At 34.2% G+C, this 19,107-nt stretch overlaps 1 protein-coding gene across 6 annotated transcripts in view; it reads left to right on the top strand.

Annotated features, from left to right (window-relative positions):
- The window catches only part of ABCA5 (ATP binding cassette subfamily A member 5), a gene marked incomplete at its 5' end in the record, with an annotated part of 70,083 nt that overhangs the window by 39,568 nt on the left and 11,408 nt on the right, over positions 1–19,107 (top strand). For all 6 annotated transcript variants that reach the window (XM_082708411.1, XM_082708413.1, XM_082708412.1 and 3 more), the window contains 12 exons: positions 757–876; positions 3,078–3,279; positions 5,514–5,683; positions 7,933–8,060; positions 8,479–8,616; positions 9,891–10,004; positions 12,645–12,815; positions 13,826–13,939; positions 14,316–14,450; positions 15,929–16,003; positions 16,724–16,815; positions 18,860–18,986. In XM_082708411.1, coding sequence (XP_082564537.1) covers positions 757–876; positions 3,078–3,279; positions 5,514–5,683; positions 7,933–8,060; positions 8,479–8,616; positions 9,891–10,004; positions 12,645–12,815; positions 13,826–13,939; positions 14,316–14,450; positions 15,929–16,003; positions 16,724–16,815; positions 18,860–18,986 — 1,586 coding nt within the window. The remainder of the gene's footprint in view (positions 1–756; positions 877–3,077; positions 3,280–5,513; positions 5,684–7,932; positions 8,061–8,478; positions 8,617–9,890; positions 10,005–12,644; positions 12,816–13,825; positions 13,940–14,315; positions 14,451–15,928; positions 16,004–16,723; positions 16,816–18,859; positions 18,987–19,107) is intronic.

The raw sequence follows: 19,107 nt of genomic DNA, 5'->3' as shown, positions 1-19,107 counted from the left end.
ATTCCATAATGAAGAACGTAATAATATGGTAAACCCTTGAATTATTTTAATTCTGGCATTATTTTTCTGCATTGTAACGAGGAACTCATACTCAGTCTCCTTATCTGTTCAGGGAATCTCTCAATAACCGAAAGGATATTATTGATGTAGATATATTGCGTGGAATTCCCATAACACTTATCTCATTTAGATAGAGATTTTCTATTTAATTTAATTGATTTTTTTTTCCCTAGGGAAAAAAAGAATCCTTCATTAACTAGAGTGAACTACATAAGCCAACTTTAATGTACCCTGCCTATCATTCTGTCTGTAAAAATACTTCTTAGGTTTAGTTTATAATATGATAAATATCTATTAGATATATCTCTATAAGCAAACATTCCTTGGGGTCCTTAGCAATTTTTTTAAAAAATATTTTTATTTATTTATTTGAGAGACAGAGAGAGCATGAGAGGCGAGAAGGTCAGAGGGAGAAGCAGACTCCCCATAGAGCTGGGAGCCTGATGCGGGACTCAATCCCGGGACTCCGGGACCATGACCTGAGCCAAAGGCGGTTGCTTAACCAACTGAGCCACCCAGGTGCCCCGGTCCTTAGCAATTTTTAGGAATGCTAATGGCGTTCTGAGACCAAAATGTTTGAGAACTAGTGTGGTAGCAGAGTAAATTTAGTGCTATCCCATTTTAAAAAGAGTATTTTAGAGAAATTCATGATGATATGCTTAACAACACAACATTCTATCATTTTTTTTCTTTTAGGTTTATTTTCTGCTCTAGACACTCATTCAAATTTGGGTGTAATTTCTTACGGTGTTTCAATGACGACTTTGGAAGATGTGTTCTTAAAGCTGGAAGTTGAAGCAGAAATTGACCAAGCAGGTAAAAACAAAACTAACAAAAAATTTTGGGCAATTAACCAGAGAGATGGTAAGCGAGATGAATAATTACATAAACAGGTGAAATACGTTTTTAGAGGAAGAAACAGTAGATGGAAACAGTAGATGGAAATATGATCACTTATTAGCTGATTGCTGTGAAGAATAAGATAAGAACAAAAAAGATGGTTTTGGTAACAGGGAAGACGGTAAGGGCTTTGGTCGTGTGGAAGTCAGTGGTGACCTTGACAGTAGCCATTTCAGTGGTGTGGTAAAGGTTAGAGTTAGTTCTGTGAGGTTTAAGGTGAGAATGCAAATTGAGGATACTTTTCTTACTATTGAAAGTTAGCAAGATGGTGGTGGTGGTAGTGGGGCAGGAGGGTGAAGGAAACAAGAGGTTTCTCTCGAACATGGAGAAAGGACAAAAGTCAGGCTTATAATAAGGTTGTGATATAAGACTGTAGTCAGAGAAAGTTCACCTAAAAGTTTTAGATCTTACATAATTGGGGAGAGAACAAGATGTCAGATTTGAACATGTGTTCAGTTTGATGAGATTGAGTAGATAAAGGTGAGGAAATGGGAGAAATAGAGGAAGTTGGGGTTAGAATGTAGGGCACATTATCAGTGAGTATGTTTATAGTCCTTCAGGTGAAGAAAGAGAATTAGATGGAGAAGATGCTTGTATCTGTGATGCTAAATACTTGAGGTATCGAATGAGTAGTCTGTAGAGTTGGATAGTGGGATAAAGATGAGAAGGCTATGTGCAGTGTAGGTATTACTGGCTATATTTTGTATATCTTTAAGTCCAGCATGCAGAATAAATATACTAATAATATTGGCTTGCTTTCAGTTGACTGATTTTAAATGTTTTATTTTTCAAAGGTTAAAAATATCAAGTTCTATAGAAGGTAGATTGGTGCTCACTGAATACCATAATTGTGATATACAATATTTTAGCCCTAATATTTAGTTTGATTTAGTCCATTGTATCAGGGGAAGAGAGGGTTTAGTTTGGTTCATCTTACGAAGTAAGTCATTCATCTAAACAGTTGAGTTGCTAAGGTCCCAGAATAACCAGGCTGTGGTTCATTATAATTTTATGCATTATTCCATTCCACTCTTAAAGTTTTTAGTGTTTACTCATTTTTTAAAATTTAAAGGATTGAGAAATCCTTCTTTGTGGCTCTCCTCATACTGAAACCAATTTTCATCTCTTCATTATTTTTCAGTTTTTAAAAATCGAATCACCTATAAAAATAACCTATCCTTTTTCCTATTCTCATTGATTAATTTTATCTGTGTTTGGTCTCATGGAATAAATCATATAGTATGGGGGCGCCTGGATAGCTTAGTCGGTTACACATCTGCCTTCAGGTCAGGTTATGATCCCAGGGTCCTGGGATGGAACCCTGCTTGGGCTCCAAGCTCAGCAGGGAGCCTGCTTCTCCCTCTCCTCCTCCTCCACACTCATGCTCTCTCTCAACCTCTCTCTGTCAAATAAATAAAATCTTTTATAAAATCATATACTATGTCTTTTATGTCTCGTTTCCTTTACCTTTATATGTTTGTAGGGTTTAAACTTACTGTGGTTGTATAGTAGTTTATTCAGTTTCATTGTTTTAAACTATTCTCTTACAGGATTATTTCACTACTTATGTGCTCACCTGTTGGTAGGCATTTAGATTCTTCCTAGTTAATGGCTATTCTTTTTTTTTTTTTTAAGATTTTATTTATTTATTTGACAGACAGAGACCACAAGTAGGGAGAGAGGCAGGCAGAGAGAGAGAGAGAGAGAGAGAGAGAGAAAGCAGGCTCCCTGCTGAGCAGAGAGCCCACTGTGGGGCTCGATCCCAAGACCCTGGGATCATGACCTGAGCCGAAGGCAGAGGCTTTAACCCACTGAGCCACCCAGGCGCCCAAGTTTAATGGCTATTCTTGACAGGTCACTAGCTAAGAATTTTCTTGTATATGTGTTTCGGTGGACCTATGTATGTATCTTCCTTGCATTTATACTTAGTGGAGAATTTTCTCGGTATGCATGTGTTCATTTTTAATAATATTGCCAAAGTATATGAGAGTTTTGTTTGTTCTACCTAACTACTAGATGTGTGCTTCTTCAAAATTTATATGCCTCAGAAAGATTTTCATTCATTCTTTTAAGGAATATCCCATAATTTTCTGTCTTTATTTTGTTTTGGCAAATAGATTATAGTGTATTTACTCAGCAGCCACCAGAGGAAGAAATGGATTCAAAATCTTTTGATGAAATGGAGCAGAGCTTACTTATTCTTTCTGAAACCAAGGCTTCTCTTACGAGCACCATGAGCCTTTGGAAACAACAGGTGTATACAATAGCAAAGTTTCATTTGCTGACCTTGAAAAGGGAAAGTAAATCAGTAAGATCAGTGTAAGTATGATCACTTTCCTGCCTGATGAGTTGTTTTTTAAGGCTACAAATTCAATTTGTCATCTTAATTTTTTTAAATGTAGATGTATGTAAATTTGTGTAGTTTTGTAAGATTAAGACTATAACTTCACAATGTCAGAGAAAATACGCATTTAACGATTTCTTTGAATACCACTAGAGCTTTCACTCTTTTTTTAGACTAGCATTTTTTCTCATCTAAATGAGGAACTGTCATTATATTCTTTAATTGTGTAATTTTTGAATTATTGTCACAAATTTTTGAATTATTGTCGCAAAATTTTATTTTGCAATTATATTTTATGCAGTTTTTTTGTATGTATTACTATTATGTATAACTGCTTTGTAAACAGTAGGAAGAGTAAGTTTTATCTCTGTATTGGTTAAAGAAATGGAAATATAAAGAAGGCTTTATAGCTTGTAGAACTGGGATTAAAATGATATCTTTTCAACTTTGCTTTACCTCTTTCAGGTTCCCATGGGTGCTAGACTTTCATTTATTGAGACATAACATTAATTATTTTCATATAACACACTCCAATTTTGTTTGATCCAAAACAGCAGTAGAAAAAAATTTAATAAGTGAGAATATTGTTATGTGCTTGAGATATGCTGAATTCATTTGCTTTTTTGCCCTAGGTTAGTCAGTATCAAAGAAATGTCAGTCAACTGTCTTATATATTCCAGTCTCAGCATTACTAAAAGAAAAATATTTACTTAAATCAGCATGTTTCAGTTTATTAAACATTACTCTCCTAAAATATTCCCTGAAAAACAATAAAAATCTTAGTTCAGTCTGTGATAACAAAATAACATAGACTCGGTTGCTTGAACAACGAAATTTATTTTATCATGGTTTTAGAGAGTGGAAATCAGATTAGGGTACAAAATTGGTCCTGAGGGCACTCTTTCTGGCTTGCAGAGATGGGCCATTATCTTGCTGTGTGCTCATATGACTTTCTTTGTGGATGCATAGGAGATGAGAACAAGCTCTCTGATGTCTCTTAGAAGGGCACTATTCCTATCTTAAGGGCCCAATGCCCATGACCTCATCTAATCCTGATTGCCTCCCAAAGGCCTTATTCCTAATACTATCACAATGGGGATTAGGGCTTCAGAGTATGAATTTGGGGGGAGGATGACACAAATATTCAATTCCTAACAAAAAAAGTATTCCAAATTTGCATTTGACCATCTGTGCATTTAGGAAATGCTGTATCTTATATTTCCTGTCTGAAAGACTTGTTTATTAGCATATGAAAACACATGAGAGGTTCTGTGGTAAAGAAATTGCTTCAATTTTGTTAAATCCAGAGTTTCCAAATTCTGTTTAATCATGAATTTTTTAACGTAAAACACCTATTAACTGATAGAATTTAATGCAGTATGCTTTTGGAAATGCTGACTCAGGTATACTTACAGCAATTTATAAGAATGATTTTTTAAAAATTAGAGGGTTTCTGAAAATTATAAAATGCTAAACTGATAATCTAAGCTCTCTCTACACACTTGCTGTTATACCTATTTTATAAAATGTAGCAAATATTTTGTAGGACAAGACAGAAGGATATCTGCCTTCCAGATAGAAGGGCACTTTGAATAGGTAATAGAATTATGTACTTGACAAATAGCAAATAATGATCCTTATAACTGACCGTAGTATGTCTTGCTTTGCCTCTCTCTAGAGGAACAATGGAAATTAATATGGTATGGATGACATTTCAAAGATAGCAGTCATTCACAGTTTCACTATATTTAAAAACAAAAGAAAGGCTCCCTGTATTTTTGTTTCCTTCTCTATATTTTATATATTTTTGTATTATATCTTTTCTAAAGCATAGGAGAGTAAATAGTTAAGTATAGGGCAGGAAATAAAAGTTCCCTCAGGACAGTGGATGTGTAAATGTGGCATAATGTCTGGTTCTTAAAAAGCTATAAGCACAAGTTTATATACCCACAAAAGTTTCAGGATGACTTGATCTTAGTTTCATAAGTTTTAATTTTGTCATTGAGTACTGGCTTTCTGTCCAGTTGTGTCATGACATCGTTTTGGAGAATAGAAATTCTATTCCCGAACACTATTTTTTTCAGGTTTTTCTTTTCTCTCTCTCTCTCTCTTTTAACATGTGTTCTTTTAACTGTTATTTGAAGGAGGATTTTAAAAAATAGATTTACATATTAATGTACCCTGTGCTGTTTTATATTTTTCCTTTCAGGTTGCTTCTGCTTTTAATTTTTTTTGCAATTCAGATTTTTATGTTTTTGGTGCACCGCTCTTTTAAAAATGCTGTGGTTCCCATCAAACTTGTTCCAGACTTATATTTCCTAAAACCTGGAGATAAACCTCATAAATACAGAACAAGTCTGCTTCTTCAAAATTCTACTGGTGAGAGTGTGTGAAGGTCTGTGAATGTGTGTTGGTTGGGGCATGGGGTCTGGGATATAGGTTAGAGGTTGGGATTTTAGAAATAGATCCAAGGTAAAGGCATGGTTTGTGTGTATAGATTTAAGTTTTAAAAAACTATTTACTGATGCTGAGTAATATATTACAGAAATAAAATTTTGGTTAAGTGTAGATTATAGTTTTTAAAACTAACATTGTACTGTTTATGATATTAAGATTTCATTTTTTAATGGTAGCAACATATTCTGAGTAGTGTGTTTCATATTAAAGTTTATTACAAGCAAAATAAACTTCAGAAGTTGAAACACCTTTAGAAAGAGTTATAGTATATAATATTTATGCAGTTATATATCTCAATAGAAATGTTTAAATAATTTTTCAAGGACTGTAAAAAATAAGAATTAAAAACTCATTAGATATTAATATAATCAAATATATTAAATTGGTAATGAATATTTTTGATTTTGCTGTTGCTTATTTTAATTACATAATTGTCAAATATGAAAAAAATTAAGAACCATGGTCTTGAGCAAGGCTCAGAACAAGTAAAAAAAAAAAAACTGACATCGGTTTCTGCTTTTCAAAAATAATAAAACCTATAACAGAATTTTGAACAGTTGTTCCTGCAAAATCTCTCATCTGCATAGATATAGTCCTAAGGTTCTTGAAGAGTAAATCACAGTTATCTAACTCTGGCAGATTTACAGAAGAACAGAGGCAACTTTATTTGCTTGTCGTGCTGAAATAGGTTAGAAAATTGCATTTAATATAATCATTTATATAACTCACAAAATCTTCAGAGTTTAGTATTTTCAACACTAACATGTTCTAGTATCTTTCCTTTTTGATTCACTATTAACTGAAGAGTTTTGACCAGTGTTAGATAACAATCATAGATAGGGATTATTATAAATTACTCTTAAAATCATCACTTTTAAAATGTGACTCTTAGTTTATTATATATTCTTTTGGAGAAAGAATATATTTCATGATAGAAAACTACTCTTGAGTAGAAAATTGATGCTTTATAATGTATTTCTTTTGTTAGAATTTTTGTTTTGATTTTAATACACATTTCATGTTGTTAAAATACAGTGCTTTATAAAGCCTTATACTTTTATAGGGACATTTTTTGTGTGTTTGGGAAATTGTATATGTATCTAAAATCATTTTGGAATGAGTTCACTCTCACTGATCTGCAAAAATACTAATATTTTCAAGGTTTTGTCCCTTTTGTTATTTTTTAGTATTTCTAGAATTGCTTACTTATGTACCCTATATCTTCCTAGGCCTTTTTGATCCTAAATAAAGCCATGTTTCCTCTGGAAATTACTGGTCTCTGTATGTCTATATTGGATTGTATCTGATCCTCCTAGGAAAGCTTTTTGTATCAAGGGTGATATAGTTCCTTCAGTTACAGTGTAGCTCTCTTCTGTGGCAAACTAGAGAAAAGAGGTCATTTGAGGTACTAGATAAGGAGTAAATATAGGATCTAAAAAAGCTCCAGTGAGAGCCCTAAAAGCACCATTCCCTCTGACACTCAGGCTTGCTACGGAGTCTGATCTACCTGCCATACTATTTTTAAGTACTGATAGTGGTTTCCTTTGCTTAGTTTTGATTTCTCTCAAAGTCACATTTGTTCTTTCTGGCTTTTGTTGGTATAGACTTAAACCTAAGACAGGATCCATCATCTTTCCGTTAACTCCAGGCAATTTAAGGAATGTAGATGGAGACCTGATTATGTGGTTTAATATTTTAAGGCAGTTGAGGCAATTGACATTGATAAAATTTGTCTGTTCTAAGCACACAGAAACCCTCTAAGGAGTGATGTTACCTGACTTCACATCCTGCCTCTTTCTACCTTTCCGAGCCTAGCAGGTTCTCTTATTCCATAAAATTGTTAGATTTTTTATTCTCACAATTTAGCCAAATTTCAAGTGAGTATTATAGGCAAACTTTCAGTGTAACAGTAGTAGCAGCAGCAGGAGCTAACATTTGTACAGTTACTGTTCCAGGTTCTGTTTTTAAAGCCAGTTTCTGTTTTTAAAGCCTGTATATATTGACTTGGATTTGAATCCAGGCTGACTGCCTCCACTGCCAGTGTTTTTAATGATGTCTTGTCTAACAAAGATAATCTTTTTTAAAAAAAGTTCTTCCCAATGTTATTAAAAGTCTGGGTCTGTTTCTTTTTTAAACTGATTCTTTATTATTTGCTTATTTTCTCATACCAGACTCTGATATCAGTGATCTTACCAGCTTTTTCACAAGCCAGAACATAATGGTGACAATGTTTAATGACAGTGACTATGTGTCTGCTGCTCCCCATAGTGCAGCTTTAAATGTGATGTATTCTGAAAAGGTAAGAGTGATATATGTGAGTGAATACCTATTGGAAAGTTATAGAACATTAAGGTATTTTCTCTAAAGTTAATCGTTTGCTGAATTGACTTCATTTGTTGGAAGTTAGAATTTGCTTTTGGACATTACTAGCGTTTATAATGTATTTTATGACTTGGTGGATGACCAATATAAAGAACTATAAGAAATTTAATCTTTGTGTTCTATTTTTGCTTAAAATACCAAAATATCTGTAGACTCCACACCAGGTTATGTTTATCCATCTGTCTTTATCTATTGAATATTATTTCTATAATTTGTTCAATCAATTTTTAGTTAGTGAAGAGTGCCTTAGTCTGGGAGAAAAGCTTAGTACATAGTAACAATGTATTTATATGTGGTATGTAATAACACTCTCTCTTTTTCTTTTTAAATCATAGGACTATGTTTTTACAGCTGTTTTCAACAGTACTATGGTTTGTTCTTTACCTGTATTGATGAACATTATCAGTAATTATTATCTTTATCATTTAAATGTGACTGAAAGCATCCAGGTCTGGAATACCCCATTCTTTCAAGTAAGCAAACTTTAAAAAGTGTGTATATATAAAAAAAAAAGTGTGTATGTACACATGTGTGTAATAAAAGCTAAGACCCAATACAAAGGAAATCTGTAGATGTTCTTAGTCTTACTAAAACTTGAGTTGAGGATGCTTTACATCTGGGATTAGGAGTGCCCAGTATTAGTTTGCTTCAGGATCAAGGAAGTTTTCTCTTGGTACTGATATTTTTATAAAGCATAAGTATTTTTTGTATTAATCATACAAGAAAAATTAAGATAATTTAAAAATATTATTTATCTAAGATCTCTTACTGGGGTATTGAAAGAAACTTGAGAAGTTGCTCTCATGCAGTCATTTTTCCTCTAGATAGGAGTATTGGATTATAAATGTGAAAATAAGTCTTCAGAAAAATAATCAACATTTTTCTCTCATCCTTATGTTTTATTTTTCACATATGAAAAATAAATGGACAAATATTTTTCTGTAATAGCATTTTTTACTTTCTATTGCTGTTCTTTTTTAACAGTTTTTTTGAGATCTACTTCATATGCTATTAACTCGTTTCAATCCAATGGTTTTTATTATGTTCATAGAGTTCTGCATCCATCATTACATCAGTTCTAGATTTCATTATCTCTCCCACCTTCCAGAAGACCCTTGCACCTGTTGAGGGCAGCAGTAATACAATGCATTTGGTTCTGGGTAGTTTGTATTTGGGGCACCAGCTGTTTAGTTTTCTGGAAGTTTCCTTCTGTACTTGAGTCTTTGGGGCAGCTAGGGACCATTGAGGTCTGTGGGAGTTATAGCCCCCGCTGCCAGGGAGAATAGGAGGCTGAGCTTGTTCCAAAGTACAGCTTTTTCAAAAGAGAATAGGGCCCCGAGATCCAAATGGCTCACAGTCCCAGCAACCGACAAATGCATCAGTCTGACATGGTCTTGTTCATTGCATAGGACTACTGGTGAACATGTTACCTGCTTTTTCATGTACATTGTTATTTTTAATTAAATGGTAAAGCTTAATTTAAATGTCCTATTATTCTATGTTGTAGTTAAGAAAAGGAAATATGATGATCTGCTCAGGATTGTGTAGCTACTTATTAAGTGGCAGAGCTGGTCCTGTAACTCACTGCCTCTTAATTCTGCCACCTGTTTTTTCATACAGACTGTATGCCTAGAATAGATATCCTAATGTGTTTCTTCAGAGGTTTTGATAGTCTTTTATTGAGAAAGTACTAAGATGATATAAAGTTATTCTCAGTTTCATTTCTTACTCTGTGATTGTTTTTCAGGAAATTACAGATATAGTTTTTAAAATTGAGCTGTATTTTCAAGCAGCTCTTCTGGGAATCATTGTTACTGCAATGCCGCCTTACTTTGCCATGGAAAATGCAGAGAATCATAAGGTAATAATTGAGTTAAAATTACAGGTAAAGTTTATACAAAACAATTACCTGCTTTGCATGAGTGCAAGACATATTTTAGGAGTAAGTAAATGGAGAATAAACATATTTAATATAGTAATAACAATAACTAACTATCATTTATTACTTGAGTCCCTGTCACATGCTTCAAAAGTTACATCCTTTAATCTTTACAACACTGTGATGTAAGTTTTATGTTACCGACTTTATTTATAGGTCAGGAAGTGGGGATGGGAGTGGTCATATCATGTGCCGGTGTTGTCTCATCTTGTTTAAGTAGTGGATCCTTATGTTCTTAATAGGTACACTAACCTTTCTCTCTCCCTTAACCCTTAATGGAATGTGTTGAATGTACAAGATACTTAATTTTTGCGAAATGAAAAAGCAGGTAGATCATGATTGTGACCACCAGAGCCCAGGACAAATTGCTGTGTGTATAGAGTTGTTCTGTATCCTTCACTTTCTTTTCTGCTCCTTTCTCTTCTTCCTCAGGCACATGATGCTCTTGCAAGGTCTCTTGACTGTTCAAAGCCTTCCACTCTCTTACCCTGCGGACGTTGTCCCTCTCTTACTCCTCTAATCAAAATTCTCATTCTCCGTATGTCTTCTTAGTTCAGTGTAAGCAGATAGTCTAAATTAATTTACCCATGTGACAAATAATGAAGTCTCAGAGCAGACAATTATATATTTTAATAATTTTCTCTAGTGGAAAGTGATACATGAGTCTCAGGATGTATTTTAAAAATATATTCATTTTTTTCTGTTATAAATATTGTTCTAATTTAGAAAATGTAGGAAAGGGGCGCCTGGGTGGCTTAGTCAGTTAAGCATCTGCCTTCAGCTCAGGTTATGATCTCAGGGTCCTGGAATCAAGCCCCCTGGTAGCACTCCCTGCTCAGCAGGGAGTCTGCTTCTCTCTCTGCCTCTGCCCCTCCCCACCCCCACTCGTGCGCTTGCTCTCTATCAAATAAATAAATAAAAATTTAAAAAAAAAGGTAGGAAAGCACAAGAGAATTAAGAAATATCCATAACACCCACAACTCACAGTAAAACTTTCTAGACAATTGCATTTTTCTCTTTTGTTTCAACTTAAATGTTTTTAATTCAAATTTTTATTTAGAGATAATTGTAGATTCATATTAGGTGTTAAGAAACAATACAGTGAAATCCTCTGTATCCTACTCACTTCGCCTCAATAATAGCTCATAAAATTGTGGTATAATAGTAAAATCCCAGGATATTGACATTGGTACAGTCAGGATAGAGCAGCTTCACCACAGAGATTCCTCCTATTGCCCTTTTCAAGCCCACACACCTACCCCCTCCCTGACCTCTGGCAACCACTAATCTATTCTCTATTTCTGTAATTTTGATATTTCAAGAGTATATATATGGAATCATAATGTATTTTTGGGAGGGGTTAGATTTTTTCACTTAGGATAGTTCCCTGGAGATTCATTTAGTTTGTTTAAATTGTATCAGTAGTCTATTGTTTTTTATTGCTGCATAGTAGTCCATGGTGTAGATCTGGATTGTTTCCAGTTTTTGACTATTGTGAATAAAGCTGCTGTGAACATTTGTGTAGAGGTTTTTGTGTGAATGTAAGTTTTCACTTCTCTGTGATAAATGCCCAAGAGTACAAATGCTGTGTCATATGGTGGTTCCGTGTTTAGTTTTGTAAGAAGTTGTCAAACAGTTTTCCAGGGTGGATATTCTGTTTTACATTCCCACCAGCATTGGATGAGTGACAAAAGCATGGATGAGCCAGAGTAACTCTATGTTTTCATACTTATATTGTTATATTTTTGTTCTTGTAATTCATTGAACATAAAGTTGTACATTTTTACCACTTATCCTCTTCTTAACAAGTCTTTATATTCCATGCATCTGTTATCTCTATGGCTAGCTCCTTCATATAATATATTTAATTATTAGGAGTATGTTTTTAAAGAAGCCAAAAATGAACTGAGTAAAATTGTTAGGTATTGGGATTTATAAAATATTTTTTGAAATTTCAATTTATGAGAAGATGAGAGGAAAACTCAGATCATTTAAGTTTACTGTTTGTATACATGAAAATGCTAATTACTTATAGTAATAACAACTTATACTACAAAGGAGTATATAAAGGGCTAAAATGAATTATCAGTACAGAGTTTCACTCTTTAGCTGAAAATCTTATGTAAATCCTGAAGACACTTAGCAGTTTATTAGTTTTTCATGAAAGCTTAATTTTTAAAAATGAGAATTTTTTTTTATTTAAACATATCTTTCATCTACTTCCACAGAGTTGTAAAAGTGACATTATTTTGGCTACTTATTGTTTGCACAGCTATAATCCCATGACATCTTTTGCTTCATTTTAGTTTTGTGTTTCTTAACTCTGCTGTATTCTGATTCTGAAAAATTTTGTCAAAATTGTTACATCTCAAGACCGAGCCAAATTAAAGACTCTATGGAATTTATATTTAATTGTAGGAGGGTTTTTATTACCTAGAGACCTGGAATGTCTTGTTTTGTTGATGTAAAATTTAGAGTTCCACAATAATTTGCTAATTTTTTTGTGTAAAATTGTTTACAGTTATAATCAGTTTTCCCTCCTCCCTCTTTTTTGTTTTGTAGATCAAAGCTTATACCCAGCTTAAACTTTCAGGACTTTTGCCATCTGCGTATTGGATTGGACAAGCTATTGTTGATATCCCCTTATTTTTTCTTGTTCTTATTTTGATGCTAGGAAGTTTATTTGCGTTTCATTATGGATTATATTTTTATGCTATAAAGTTCCTTTCTGTGGTAAGTTAATATTACTTATGTTATTTATAAATGAAATGTTATTTAAAAAAACTAAGTATTTATAAACATGACAAGTGGTTTGTCAAGTAATTTGGATATTAATTTTTTAATAGAAAGTAGAACCAGTATCTATTTTAATCATTGTATATGATACTTATAATGCAACTTATATTACTATAAGTGATTTTTTAAAAAACAGCAACTAGCCATCATTATAAAATAATTCTTTGAGACTGAGATGGTCTGTCTACGGCCATACCACCCTGAACGCGCCCGATCTCGTCTGATCTCGGAGACTGAGATGGTCTTTCTGCAGACTACAATACTTGTGTATAATCAGGAATAATTAAGCAGTCCTTCCTGTCCCTATGCCTGAAAATAATTTCAAAAGAAGCTCTTTTATTCCATAATTTAAAATATCACTGAAAATACTAAGGAAGAGTATGGCTTACATTCATGTTCATCTGTATATGACCCTTCATGTGAATAATTTGTATTAGGAAAAAGGGAAAATAGAACTAGGTGAGTTTGGGGTTTCTGAAAGCAATTTTATCATTTTGCCAGAGATAATACTGACTTTACATATGAATTTCTGGTTTATAAATTAATAATTTTTTCTTAAATATTTGCCAAATGTATTGAATGCTGTATATTGAAATAGTAGCTAATAGTTGGTTGAGAAGGGTAAAACAGGTAGTATACTTGTTTTTATAACATGGGTAGAGATAGCATTTTGGTTGGCATAAAAAAGAACTAGAAAAGTGTTCAGTGTAGATTATTTATTCAGGATTGTGTTGACAGGTAGTTAGAAGTATGAGTTTTACTGATTTAGGAAAAATGTGCATGGTAATATCTCAAGTAACTACAATTTCAGTTTTGGAGTGTTTGCTTGAGACATAAAATTTGAAAAATAATCATTCCTTAATATTTTGATACAACTGGTGTTTTATGTCATATGTATTGTTAGCTGTTCATACTTTTACATAAATGTGCACATTTCTGTTTTACAGGTTTTTTGCCTTATTGGTTATGTTCCATCAGTCATTCTGTTTACCTATGTTATCTCCTTCACTTTTAAAAAAATTTTGAATACCAAAGAGTTTTGGTCATTTATCTATTCTGTGGTAAGTCATGTTTTATATTATTTCACCCCAGCATTTCATAGTAGCTTACTTGTACGTCATGAATTCTTGCAGGCTTATGTTCAAAATGTTATTGTGTCTTTTCTGAGTACAGAACTTAGGTAGCTATCTGACAGCATCTCTGTCTAATGAATCACCCATTCCACCAAGGGGTGGTACTGAAGGCACATAAGAATTACATGGCAAGGATACCGGGGGGCAAACAGCGGGGCCTGGCCCCTCCTGGCTAAGTATCACCTCTGGTTCCGTGTTTCATTAGAGGATTAAAAACAGTAAATACCAAGGCACAGACTTAGAAGTGGGTTTGTAAAAAACTGCTAAACACTTTTTCACTTGTTTTCTCATTTTTTCTCTTTAGACAGCATTGGCTTGCATTGCAATCACCGAAATAACGTTCTTTATGGGATACACAGTTACGGCTGTTCTTCATTATACCTTTTCCATAGTCATTCCAATCTATCCACTTCTAGGTTGTCTGATTTGTTTCATAAAGGTAGGTCTTTTATATGCTTTGATATTTGTAAAGCATAAATACTGCCTAATCTTTGAGATCTTAGTTCTTATACTGAATATAGTTAAAAAAAAAAAAAAAAGAGCTTAGCTGCTCTTTACTTGATTTGAATGTTATTAAGCAGCAGTTTAAGATTACTGTGAAATCTTTTCAAGCATGTCTTTAAGCCATAAAATCTCAGAGGAGTACGTCTGTTAACTGTTCTTTGATTCCCAAAAGGATGCACATAAATTCCAAGTATGAACTGACTTTGGTCAGTGTTTGTTTTGGGGGACTTTTTCAGGGATGAAATAATGTATTGTACTACAGAGGGATGAAAGAAAATAAAGTGTAAGAGACTTTTTTTCAAAGAAAAAATAAAACATTAGTTTTATTAAGCCTGGATAACTGAAAAAAATTGCATGTGATTAGAAAAAAATTAAATAATGAATTAGTGATTTAGAATGAGTTGCTGACTTAATTTTACGCACTGCCCTCCCTTTTCCCCTCCCCGGCTTTCTTTTTTCTTCAGTTTAATATGTTTAATTTATACATCCCCAGATAGAAATGGTGTGGGGAAGATTTTAATCTAAGTAGAAATAGCTATTAATACTAATAGCTAACTTATGTATAGAGAATATATCTTTGCTGAACAAATGCATTTTAATTGAAGTAGTCCTGCACATTGCAGCTATAAGAAAACTACTACTCGCAACACTTCTGACACCAAATGTGTATGGGTTTTTCACTCACATAAAGCAGTTCTGACACCGAACTACTTGGAGTTAATGCAGACTCAGGGCTATGTTCTGGGTTAAGCATGCAGCCCCACAAAACTGCCCCCTTCATTTCAGATGCCGGATCCAAGTAGTGGGTCTGCAGGTAACCCATGCTTGTGTCTGAGGTGGCTACAAATCCACGGTACCTATGACTCCTTGACATGGTCACTAATTTGTTATAATGGCTTATAGAATTTAGGGAAACACTTTATGTACTTTTACCAGTTTATTATATTGGATATGCAAGTAAGTAGAATCAGAGATAGGGAAGGCAAAGTCCAGAAAGGTCCCAAGTACCAGAGCTTTTGACCCTGTGGAGTTTTGAGCCTGTCACCCTCCCAGCCTGTGGATGTGTTCACCATCCTGGAAACTCTCCAAACCCTGTGCTTAACACGGAGAATTTTATGGAGGTTTTCTTACTGAGGCATAATGAGATAATCAGTCCCTCTCCCCTTTTGATCAGTGGATGAGGCCAGTAATTTCCATCTTCTAATCACTTGGTTGGTTCCCTTGTCAAACAGCACCTTTCCCCAAGAGTCACCTCTGTAGAATGAACTGTTTTGGTTGATTGGGGCTTATTTTAAATAACAAAAGATGCTCCTTTCACCTCTGTCCCTGTGTCCTGGGGACTGGGTCTAAGACCAAATACCATTATATCATCTTATCATAGCAGCATGTCAATTTAAAAAATTTTTGTCTTAGATTTCTTGGAAGAATATTCGAAAAAATGAAGACACCTATAATCCATGGGATAGGCTTTTGGTGGCTGTTGTATCGGTAAGAAATAACAAAAATTTTGGCCTTAGCATGCTACCTTCAGAGCAGTTTGGTTGTATGATTTTAACTCTCTTTTAGTTTTTACTGTGTTGCATAAGAATGAAGGTGCCTCAAAAAGTCAAGTGGGGGGGCGCCTGGGTGGCTTGGTGGGTTAAGCCACTGCCTTCGGCTCAGGTCATGATCTTGGGATCCTGGGATCGAGTCCCGTCCCGCATCGGGCTCTCTGCTCAGCAGGGAGCCTGCTTCCCTCTCTCTCTCTCTCTGCCTGCCTCTCCATCTACTTGTGATTTCTCTCTGTCAATAAATAAATAAAAAAAAAATCTTTAAAAAAAAGTCAAGTGGGTTAGTTAGTGCCATCCAATATGCATTTTGTTGGTAATGCCTTTATTGACTATGTCCATTTTAAATATATTTGGCTCTCTTATGTTATTCTATTTAATTATAATCCTGGCTTCCTCAGAAGTACAAATGACTTTTCCTGTGATTATATTTTATGAAGCTGACAACCGATGAACTTGATAGAGGTAGAAAAATATGTGAAGGATTATTTTACTAAAAATCTACATTGGTTTGCATTAACAATCTTAACACATATGACATGTGAAGAAAATAATGATTATTTTGGTGTGATGGTAAGGAACCTGATGCATGTGGTCTTTGTTCTATTGATATGGGGGGAAAAAAGATTGAGTCATGACATCTTCTGTGTTCTTCTTGTAGCCTTACCTGCAGTGTGTACTCTGGATTTTCCTCTTACAGTACTATGAGAAAAAATATGGAGGCAGGTCAATAAGAAAGGATCCTTTTTTCAGGTCAGTTAATTTTTTTATAAGTTTTAATTTTTTTTAAGTATATTTACATAGTATATACTCTACTTTTAGGTAATTTCCTTCACTCTCAAAAAAACCCCTTAGAGTTATCAGTGCCCCCAACCTTGTGCATGCGCCCAGCCCTGTATAACCACTAATTTACTAATCTAGTTGCTATAGATCTGCCAATAATAAACATACATATAAATAGAAATATATAATATATAGTCTTTTTGTGTCTGGCTGCTTTTACTTACCATAATGTTTTGAAGGTTCATGATGTAGCAATACTTCATTACTTTTTTCTTTTCTTCTGCAGGTAAGTCATATGGTAACACTTGACTTACCTGTTCATCAGTTGTTGGACATTTAAGTTGTTTCTATTTTTGGCCATTATGTATCATGCTGCTGTGAACATATTTATTATCCACTGAGGACTTAGCCTCTGGCTCTCCGTCTTTCTCCTGCAGTCATCTTGGGGGAGAATCAGCATCCACTGAGATAACCTTTCTAACACCCTATCCCTCAGTGTCTGATTTTCTCTGCACTCATGTGTTGATTTGGGTCAGAGCCGGGCCATCACTGCTGTTCACTTCATCTGTGTCCCATGCTACCAGTCACATTTCATCTTTCCAGCTTTCTTATTTTATTAGTCTTATTGGACTTTTCTCCTATGGTTTCTACCCCTGACTTTGTTCTTCAGATGTATCTACTAATCACTGTTTTCACCATTTCTCCGTTCAGCTTCACTCATGTGATTCATCACTTTCATCCCTTTCAGCACCCTGTATTCAACTTCGGTATTTCTTTCACTTATCTGCTAAAAATCATAATTTTGGTAAGTCTGATTACAGGGTAGAGAAAATTAACCTAACACTGCAGTTTTCTAATACAATAGGTTTATCCTGTATAAATTCAGCTTTGTGTTAACATTTGTTACCCCATTTTCTTCCTGTCTCTTTTCGATAGTTATCCCAAGCCTTCTTTGTGTTCCTCAACTTCTCCAGTCACCTCCCTCATTTTCTACTTCTCAATAGAAGATCTTGCCATCTCTGAAAACAGAAGCACTTAACTAGAAATCTTTACACACTTATCCACCTCTTTTCATCATTTATGTCTTTTCCTAGTTCCGGAGGGAGAGGCACCCCTCCTGTTATCCATGTCTTCATTTATTCTGTCTACTTAAGGATATTACTCTGTTACTTTTATTTTCTCTTTCTGTATCTTTCCCTTTTGGATCTAAATAGGATATTTTTCTCTGGGGAGGGAGTTACCTTTCTTACATAAAACAAACTAATAGAAATCAGAACTCCTAAATCTCATTTAAACTTGAATCCCTCTAGCTTTTGTCCTGTATTTGTCTTTTCTTTCATAGCAAGAAGCTTCTACTTCCAGTTCTCACCTCCCGTTCATTCCTTAACTCCCTGCAATCTGGTTTCTGCACTTGCTTCTCTGCTGATGCTATTTTCAGTAAAGTGACTAATGATTTCCTGTTGCTCATCAAGTAGGCTCTGCTTACTCATCTCAACTGCTACTTTCCTATGATTGACTTCTTCCTCCTTATTTATACTTTTCTCTTGTTCCTTTTTTGTCCATAATGTCAACTCCTGTTTTATCCCTTTACCTCTCTTATACTTCAAAATTTCCTTTTGAAGCACTTTGTTTTTTTTTTCTCTGCCTACTTTTTTAGTGTTCCTGTGAGTTCTGAGTTCAGCCCTTTATATCCACTTGGCCCAGGACAATGTCATGTATACCCATACAGTAAATTCTTTGAGGGATGGCTAAATGCTTTTTAAAATCTTTTTATGTTTGTATGAAATAGTACATGACACATACCAGTCATATATGAATGAAAAATGAATGAATTTTGATAACATCATCCAAATGGATTCATAAGTGAAAAATAGCTCTGTAATTCCACCTTTCAGAAAGAAGATCACAGATCTTCTGGTATATCTTCTGGTATATTTTTTTGGTCTTTTCCCCATGAAGTGCTGAATTTCTTACTCTATTAATTATTTGAAAATCTATTATCTTTAATATATAGGACTCTTTCAACAAAGTCCAAAAATAGGAAGTATCCAGAACCACCAAGCAATGAGGATGAAGATGAAGATGTCAAAGCTGAAAGACTAAAGGTCAAAGAGCTAATGAGTTGCCAGTGTTGTGAGGAGGTAATTTAGTCTTTATCATAAGTCTTATTAAATGTGCAGTCATCATGAATAGGAATTAATCTGAAAAATACTTTTCATATGAATCAATATGGAAAAAAGTCTTTTCTTTGAAAAAATGCAT

Source organism: Mustela nivalis, assembly GCF_964662115.1.
Source record: "Mustela nivalis genome assembly, chromosome: 17".
In the NCBI taxonomy this organism is placed as follows: Eukaryota; Metazoa; Chordata; class Mammalia; order Carnivora; family Mustelidae; genus Mustela; species Mustela nivalis.
This window is presented reverse-complemented; position numbering and strand designations above follow the sequence as displayed.